Source organism: Pan paniscus, chromosome 19, assembly GCF_029289425.2.
Source record: "Pan paniscus chromosome 19, NHGRI_mPanPan1-v2.0_pri, whole genome shotgun sequence".
In the NCBI taxonomy this organism is placed as follows: Eukaryota; Metazoa; Chordata; class Mammalia; order Primates; family Hominidae; genus Pan; species Pan paniscus.
Genome location: NC_073268.2, coordinates 14,827,340 through 14,836,122, shown reverse-complemented (window position 1 = coordinate 14,836,122; position 8,783 = coordinate 14,827,340). Strand labels below are relative to the sequence as shown.

Below are 8,783 nucleotides of genomic sequence, written 5' to 3'. Positions count from 1 at the left end.
CAGGGGGAAAGGTGGTGTTGAGTATAGGGATAGAATAATGTGGACACCAGATGTCTGGGATACAATAATGCTGACACCAGATGCTTTGGCGGGAAGGGCCGAGTGACAGGATGGGCGCGCTGGTGGGGAGTGGAAGGACACCTTTGGAGAAGCAGGCTACGGAAGCACGAAAGGAGAAACCTGGACGGCCAAAGGGCGTAGAGCTGGAGAAACCGGGCTTCGTCCGGGGCACTGACGTGGACAGGTTAAGCGGGCGCTGCCCCCAGGTGGCTGGCGCCCCGACCTCCGCTGTCCGGGAAGGCGTCGGTCCCCCTCCCAGCTGTCGCCCAGCCGGCCCCGCCTCCCCGGCGCCCTCCCAAGCCGGCCCTACTTCGCGCACCCGCCACGTGACGCTCCGCCCTCTGAGATCACATGATTTAACTCAAGCCTTGCAGTGTTCCTCCGCGCTGGCGTAGTCCCTACCTTTCCAACCTCCTCTCCAGTCCCTATTGGTCTACTCATTTTGGCACTTAAGCGTTCTGTAGATCTCTCCAAACATCTGTTTTCTTTTTGACCTCTTATTTCTGGAGATCATCTCCGCCACTTGGGTACTACTTTGTTTTGGTGTCAACGGCCGCCTTCAGCGTAGCAACACGGTTCGTGAATAGCTAACCTTGTAATTGTCTCTGCTGTTCCTCTACGTTGTTAACGAAAGGAACTTGGAGAACCAAGTCTCGTATGATGATTACCATCTTTTACTCCTCTTCAGCCCCAGCTTCCTTGAGGGGACGGTTGGGGAACAGGTTTAGAGTAATTTTCGATGAGCAAAAGCCAACCGTCTTTGCTACGTCGCCTGCGTGGCCCACAAATTGATTCCAAAGCGATTACGCTAATGGCGTGAGGGGGCCGGTCAGTTGGTGGTGCTACGCTAGCAGCGTTAGCGCCGCTGAGGTAGTGGCGTATCTTAGCGGGGGGGCAGTCCCCGATAGTCGGGGGCGGGGTTGGTGAATAGGGAAGTGGCGCAAATTCGTGGATCGCTCCGCTGAATCCGCCCGCGCGTCGCCGCCGTCGTCGCCGCCCCCCGTCCCGGCCCCCCTGGGTTCCCTCAGCCCAGCCCTGTCCAGCCCGGTTCCCGGGAGGATGAAGTTCGTGTACAAAGAAGAGCATCCGTTCGAGAAGCGCCGCTCTGAGGGCGAGAAGATCCGAAAGAAATACCCGGACCGGGTGCCGGTGAGGACAGTAGCCAGGGCCGAGGGCGCGGGACGCTTACGCTGACGCCACAGCCTGGCCTTGGATCTGGGACAGGCAGCGCAGGGATCAGGCTGCTGGCTGTGGTGGGGTTGGGAGCGAGCCTGAAACTGCTGTCCTTGGGACCCAGGATGAAAGGAGTGGGGTAGTGGTGGATGTGGGGTTGAGAGGGATGTGGACAGGAGAGAGAAACGTTAGCATTTGAGGCCTTAGAGAGTTTGACAGCCTGAGCTTCAAATGGTCATCCCCCCAGCTAGCTAAGGTTGCGAGATTGAATCACTAGTCGACCCAGACAAGTCATCTCCGTCTGATTAAGATAGTTGTTTATGGTGACGCCCTATTGGGGGATGGATCCTGGATATTTAAATGAGCTCCAGTCAGTGAGGTCAGAATCTCTGGGACTCAGTGCTGCACCGCGTGTACAAAGACAAAGAGATGAATCTGGGGTAGATTTAGGTACTAGGAATATTGTTTCTTGAGTTCTTGACAGGTGCAGCTTCGGGGCTGCATTCCTTCTGTCTCCTAATTTTCATCTCTTTATCAGGTGATAGTAGAAAAGGCTCCCAAAGCTCGGATAGGAGACCTGGACAAAAAGAAATACCTGGTGCCTTCTGATCTCACAGGTGGGAACCTGATCCAAGACTCAGGCTTGCTTCCTGTGGGTGGGAGTGCAGTCTCTGCGGGAGGAGGCTCCACCTAGCAGCTGTTCTTTTGAGGGCATTTTTGACCTCTGTGACTTTCTTGCATCTTGTATCTTTTGCAGTTGGTCAGTTCTACTTCTTGATCCGGAAGCGAATTCATCTCCGAGCTGAGGATGCCTTGTTTTTCTTTGTCAACAATGTCATTCCACCCACCAGTGCCACAATGGGTCAGCTCTACCAGGTATGGTGACTGGGAAGTGGTGGAGGCTTTGGAGAGGAATCTTGGAAGAGCGTGAGGGGAAGAAAGTGTTGTTACATCAGTAGTTTTGGACTAGCTTCCTGGCTTGCCTTAAAGTTTCATAATAGCCATGGGTTGGGGGTTTGGACAGAACAGTAGGAGTAGAGAGAAGGAAAGAGAACAGTGAGCTAGAGAAACTATCTGTTCGGGACTCTTCCCAGTCCCCCTCCCCATTCCAAAGCAGCAGAAAACAGTTTGAGGCCTTTTTGCCCAGGACTGCAGAGATTATACTGCTCGTGTGGTAGGCCTTGGAGTCAGTGAAGGAGTCGGGCAATGGTTTGTGGTTCTAGAAGAACGTGTCTGGGTCGTGGTTGGTTTAACTGGAGCCCAGTTGCTGAACAGTTTTCTGCTTTCATCCCAGGAACACCATGAAGAAGACTTCTTTCTCTACATTGCCTACAGTGACGAAAGTGTCTACGGTCTGTGAAGCTGCTGCCCCTGAGTTGGAGGGGGGTCTCATTCTACAAAGAGAGAGGTGGCCCCCCTTTCTTGACCTCCTCCTCCTTCAAGCTCAAACACCACCTCCCTTATTCAGGACCGGCACTTCTTAATGTTTGTGGCTTTCTCTCCAGCCTCTCTTAGGCGGGGTAATGGTGGAGTTGGCATCTTGTAACTCTCCTTTCTCCTTTCTTCCCCTTTCTCTGCCCGCCTTTCCCATCCTGCTTTAGACTTCTTGATTGTCAGTCTGTGTCACATCCAGTGATTGTTTTGGTTTCTGTTCCCTTTCTGACTGCCCAAGGGGCTCAGAACCCCAGCAATCCCTTCCTTTCACTACCTTCTTTTTTGGGGGTAGTTGGAAGGGACTGAAATTGTGGGGGGAAGGTAGGAGGCACATCAATAAAGAGGAAACCACCAAGCTGAACTGAATTTTGCCTTGTGTTGCTCCCCTCGTCCCGCTGATTTTAAGTCTTTCCAAGGTGTCAGTGGGTTTCAGTGGTGGGGAAAGAAGAGTACTGGGTACAAGCTGGAGGGACAGAAGTATATTTTGGTTTATTCTGTTCATGTTGGGCTTTTCCCTGTCTGCAAAAAGAGGGTGCTTTTGTTGTGATGGAATGGAATACTGAGGATTATTTCTTGAAACTTTAGTTTTATGACACGCATGTGAAACTAAATGTTAAAAATGCTCATGTAAAAAAATTTTTTTTTTACTGTGGGTTCCTGTGGAGAAAGTTCCGAAGTACCTGCTTTAGGTGAACATCCACATTTGCTAGAACATTCTAATTAAGATATTTTCATGTGTGCAAGCTAGTAAAACGGCTGTTCTCAGTTGCATGTCACTTGGCTACACTTTTGCCGGTGTGTGGGATCCGGCAGAGTAGAATCAGGGAGGGAGAAGACTGGGAGCGGGAGCCATTATCGCCAGGAATACTTCAACTCCCAGCAATCATTTCTCCGGCAGGCCGGAAGTGGCGCGGTCCTCCTGGGGAGAAAGAAGCTGCAGAACGAGGCAGTATGGTGGCCGAGAGTTCTAATCCCTTCTTCCTCTTCTTTCTTGGTCCCGCCCAGCCTACAACTCCCAGGGGCCTGCGCGCGCACTTCCGCTCTCCCCTCCGGCTCCTGGTCTCCCCGCCGCTCCCCGGGGGAGGGGAGCGGCTTGGTGCGCCTGCGCCAGCCTGTGGCTTTCTGGGAATCAAAGTTCCGGAGGTTCATGCGGTCCCTTTTCCGCTGTTCCCGGACGGACTACAAAACCCTTGGTGCACTGCGCCTCGGCGCCGGCGGGGGGAGGAGGGAGAGAAGAGGAGGGAGGGAGGAGAGAGGAGGAGGAGGAGGAGGAGGGAGCAGGCGGCCGGCGGCGCGGGGGGAGGGGGCCCGGTCCGGGAGTGCGGGAGGCAGTGGTAGAGGGAGGTGGCGGCAGCGGCTAGCGGACTCGAGTCTCAACCGGGCTGAGGCGGACACTTCTGTGGAGCGAAGCAGTGGGAGCATCGAGCACTAGAGGCGGCACCGGGATCCCCGGCTCCGGGGAGGGGGGCGCCGGACCGGGAGGAGGGGAGGGGGCGATGCTGGAAGCCATGGCGGAGCCCAGTCCCGAAGGTGAGCTCTCGACCGGTGCGGAGCGCTGAGCCGGCGGGGGGCGGGCGAGGAATCAATTGGCAAACTTGGAGGTCGAGCCCCGGAGCCCAGCGGGGGAGTTCGGGGAGGGGGTCGGGAGGCTGGCCCTGGAGGTGGGAGACCGACGAGTTGAGAGACCTTGGAGAAAGAGGAGTGGGAGACTGGGCTGGGGTAGTTGGAGATCAGACGGTGTGGGGGTGCGGGGGATAGGAGCTTGAAACCCGGAGCCTCGGGGGTTAGGGCCCGAAAGGGCCACCGGCAGATTGGGGCCCTGGAACTGGAAGGTTGGGGGAATCCAGTGGCCGGAGAGTTGCTCAGGAGGGAGGACGTAGAAGAGGCTGAGTGAGGGGCCCGGTAGTTCGCCGAGGTGGGGTAGTTTGTGGCGGTGGTACCGGAGCTCCGAGTAGTTGCCGCCGGAGAATGCCCGGTGATTGTCGGAGGGGTGGGCAGGTAGTTGTGGGGAGAAGAGGGGGTCTGGGTATTGTCTACGGCAGACGGACCTGTACCGGGGGGTAGTTGTGGAGAGAGCGAGCCAGGAAGCAAGGCGAGCTGGGTAGTTGTAGGGGGTGGTGGGGCGGGGTGGGGGGGGTTAAGACCGGCGACTTGTCGGGCGGGGGGGTAGGGTTGGTCCGCGAGGGTTAAGAGCCTGGGAGTTGCTGAGGGTGAGGGGGGCATCGGCGGCAGCAGCGGTGGCTGCTGTGGAGAGAGAGAGTGGCTGGTTGGGGGGAAGGGGCCAGAGTTGAGGGGTCCATAGCCTAGTAACTGGGTGGTGAGTACGGGGGCGGAGGGGGGGGCGGCGGCCGGAGAGGGCTCGGAACAGGGCCGGGGGGCCCGGTGGGGAGCCCGAGAAGCTGGAGACGGGGAGGGGCCAAAGCCCCGGATGGGGGCGGAGGGACGGCGAAATTGTGGGGAGCGCGGTATGGGCGGGGGGGGGGGGCAGGTGGGGGCCGCGTCCGGGTTAGAGCTCCCGGGTCTGTCCCGGCCGTGAAGTAGCGTTGGATGCGTGTGCCTGTGTGTGTTTGGGGTGGGGGTGAGGGGCGCGCCGGGCCGCGTGCTCGAGTAGAAGGGGCCGGAGGGCGGGGAGCGGTTCGGCGTGGTCATCCTGGACCCTGGGGGCTGGCGGGCGGCGTGTGCGGTCTCGGAGGGCCCGAGGCGGTGGAGCGCGGCCGGGTAGGAACTCGGGGCTCTGGGCGCGTGTGAAGGACGGGGGCGGCTGGCGGCCGCCCGGACGCGGCCCCGGGAGCGGTACGGTGGGGTGGGGCGCTGAGGGATCCGAGTAGACTGGAGTCGAGAGAGACCGTGAGTTGGGGGGGCGGGGCGCCGGGCCTCCGGTTGGGGGAAGGGGAGCGCTATAGCGAGGCCTCAGAGGGCGCCGCGCCCAGGCTCCGCCCCTCGCGGGACGGAAGGGGGAGCAGGGGCGGATCCAACACAGCTGGGGGCCTGCTGGCCTGGCAGAGGGACCTGGGAGAGCAGGGGGTTCACTTAGGAACAACGGGGTTTAGAGGGGGAGTTTTACACAGATTGTTTCCTAGTGTCTTGACTCAGCTTTTATTGCTTTTCCAGATCCACCTCCGACCCTTAAGCCAGAGACTCAGGTGAGGTTTGCCTTACCTTTGCAGCCTAGTAGCCCTGCCTGACAACGCCCCCCGCCCCCCTTTTCTAGACCTCACTCAGGGACTGTGTCTCTGGGAATGCCCTTCTTAAACTGTGTGGCTTTGCATGTGATCCATATCTCCTTCCTTTCAGCCACCAGAGAAACGGCGGAGAACAATTGAAGATTTCAACAAATTCTGCAGTTTTGTTTTGGCATATGCTGGTTACATTCCCCCTAGCAAAGAGGTAGGGGCAAGAGAATTACTGACTTGAGGCTGGTGTGGTGGACTATAGAGTGACTGTTGTTCAAACAGAACTGTATTGCTTTATAGAAGGAGGCCCCTAGAAATTATATGTAAGACCAGGGAAGTTGGAGATTCTTAGGGCTGTGGTAGGAAAGCTGGTATTCGGGGAGTGGATGGCCGGGATAGCTAGCTTGAACAGCAGTGAAAAGGAAGGGGGATTTGGAGTCGCTGGTCGAGATTTTGGCATAGTCTTGAGGTGCTGTGAATGGAAGGTGTTTATGGATAAATTTTTGGGAGATGAAAATGGTAACAAATGAGGCTATACAGAAAAAGAGCTAAGGACATAACGGCTCTGGTCTGGGCGATACAGTGTTCCACAGGCCCTGGGCAGGGGCAGCGGTGAGGTGTCAGACTTGAGGGTAGAGGTAACACGGACTGGTCAAGAGGACATGCTGATGGGAATTGGGGTGGGGAGAAGTTTTTGGAGTACAGTGGGATTTAGTGGTTGAGGTAGGACATTTTGGGGTAAATCCAGTCACTCCTTTTCAAGCTGGGTTTGTGGAGGGGCTGAGATGACACTGGGGTTCTGCTGACCCTGGTCTCTTCCCCCTTTTAAGGAAAGTGACTGGCCAGCCTCTGGCTCCAGCTCTCCATTGCGAGGAGAGAGTGCGGCCGACAGTGATGGCTGGGACTCGGCCCCCTCAGATCTTCGAACCATCCAGACTTTTGTTAAGAAAGCAAAGTCATCCAAGAGAAGGGCAGCTCAAGCAGGTCCCACCCAGCCAGGACCCCCAAGGTCCACTTTCTCTCGTCTGCAGGCCCCCGACAGTGCTACCTTGCTTGAGAAGATGAAGCTCAAGGACTCTCTCTTTGATCTGGATGGGCCCAAAGTGGCATCTCCTTTGTCCCCCACATCCCTGACACATACCTCCCGGCCCCCTGCCGCTCTTACCCCCGTGCCCCTTTCCCAGGGGGACCTCTCCCATCCTCCTCGAAAGAAGGACCGAAAGAACCGAAAGTTGGGGCCAGGAGCTGGGGCTGGCTTTGGGGTGCTTCGGAGGCCTCGGCCAACTCCTGGGGATGGGGAAAAGAGATCTCGAATCAAGAAGAGCAAGAAGCGGAAGTTAAAAAAGGCAGAACGGGGGGATAGACTCCCACCTCCTGGGCCTCCCCAGGCACCCCCCAGTGATACAGACTCTGAAGAGGAGGAGGAAGAAGAGGAAGAGGAAGAAGAAGAAGAGATGGCAACAGTGGTAGGGGGTGAAGCCCCAGTCCCTGTGCTGCCAACACCCCCTGAGGCTCCTAGGCCCCCTGCCACAGTGCACCCTGAAGGAGTCCCTCCTGCTGACAGTGAAAGCAAGGAGGTGGGCAGCACTGAAACAAGCCAAGATGGAGATGCCAGCTCCAGTGAAGGCGAGATGCGGGTCATGGACGAGGACATCATGGTAGAATCAGGTGAGAGGTTTGGGCTGGGGTGAGGGGTTTGAGGGTGTTGTGGATCCAACAGCTCAGGCAGAATACCAGACAAACCTTTTTTTCCCCAGGTGATGACTCATGGGATCTGATCACATGTTACTGTCGAAAGCCCTTTGCAGGGCGGCCCATGATTGAGTGCAGCCTGTGTGGGACGTGGATCCACCTCTCCTGTGCTAAGATTAAGAAGACCAACGTCCCCGACTTCTTTTATTGCCAGAAATGCAAGGAACTGAGGCCAGAGGCCCGGCGGTTAGGGGGGCCTCCCAAATCTGGAGAGCCCTGATGGCACCAACTTTAGCCTGGAACTTCCAAATGACAACATGATTTGGGAACTGAGCCTCAGGGTCCTCAGCCTATCCCCTGGAGCTTGGATACTGTCTGCACTTCAAGGCAGGAATTCCCAAGGGAGACTTGTTTGAAAATGAGTGTCTCACTTTCCTACCCTATCCTTCCTCCCCACTCTGTGGACTTGAAATTGAACCCATTACGGTTGGGGATGGGAGGCTGTCTGTGTCCCGACACATAATCTCTGTCTCTTGGACCTGCCACCATCACTTTCTGGGTCAGGATTGGAATTGGGATGGAATGGGACAGTTGTCTATAAAACTCTAGTGTAAATATTAGCACTCCCCTCCCTCATCTTTTCTTCTATTTCACTCCCCATTTATTTTCTTCTACACCGGTTGTATTTTTAATTTTGGACTTCCCCTATTGGGCATGGCAGCTCAAAGGTGGAGTACTAGAGCCTGGCCAAGTGAGGAAGGAAAGCAGAAAGGTGACGATTCTCACTCACCTCTTTTGTTTTTAATAATATTGGCCGCTGTTTGTACAGACAGCCTGCGTGTTGTAAATAAAGCAGAGTGGGCTCTTTTGTGTTTATAGCCCTCACTGTCCTGCTCGGGAGGGAGGCTTTGGTGGCTGAAGACTAGCTGGAGGTGGGGCTGAAACCCACCTCTCAAAGTCCAATCTGAAGATATCACAGCACTGGGCCTTTCCCACCCCAAGACAAGTAAGCCACCTTAGAGCTTTCATTGTATTTGGCCCTCCCCACTCGAGTCTAGGAACCCCCACGGTCCCCACCTTCACTCCCTGCACGCACACTCCTGCGGGTCAGAGTTGCTTCGTGCTCCATCGTGGGTGGGGTAAAGCGGGGTGGGAGCCGATGGTCCGCTTCCTGAAGGCACAGGCCAGCTTAGCCTGGGTGCTCAGAGGACCTCGGCTTGGGTACACGTTTGGGGGCTGGGAGACCGTTGC

At 56.5% G+C, this 8,783-nt stretch overlaps 2 protein-coding genes across 4 annotated transcripts; both read left to right on the top strand.

Moving 5' to 3' along the window:
* The first annotated feature begins 15 nt into the window (after window positions 1-15).
* On the top strand, window positions 16-3,028 carry GABARAP (GABA type A receptor-associated protein). Its single transcript, XM_003810117.5, has 4 exons — window positions 16-1,209; window positions 1,772-1,850; window positions 1,991-2,109; window positions 2,528-3,028. Exons 1-4 carry the CDS (start codon window positions 1,120-1,122, stop codon window positions 2,591-2,593), a joined length of 354 nt encoding a protein of 117 aa, XP_003810165.1. The 5' UTR covers window positions 16-1,119; the 3' UTR covers window positions 2,594-3,028.
* Window positions 3,029-3,946: 918 nt separating this feature from the next.
* On the top strand, window positions 3,947-8,400 carry PHF23 (PHD finger protein 23). 3 transcript variants are annotated; one of them, XM_003810113.5, is made up of 5 exons: window positions 3,947-4,197; window positions 5,779-5,810; window positions 5,962-6,054; window positions 6,671-7,508; window positions 7,598-8,400. In XM_003810113.5, exons 1-5 carry the CDS (start codon window positions 4,164-4,166, stop codon window positions 7,810-7,812), a joined length of 1,212 nt encoding a protein of 403 aa, XP_003810161.3. In that variant the 5' UTR covers window positions 3,947-4,163; the 3' UTR covers window positions 7,813-8,400. The 3 variants fall into 3 exon arrangements, with proteins under 3 accessions (XP_003810161.3, XP_003810163.3, XP_034797300.3); XM_003810115.5 differs by having other exon boundaries at window positions 3,966-4,197; window positions 6,872-7,508; XM_034941409.3 differs by lacking the exon at window positions 3,947-4,197 and adding an exon at window positions 4,380-4,642.
* Window positions 8,401-8,783: the final 383 nt, after the last annotated feature.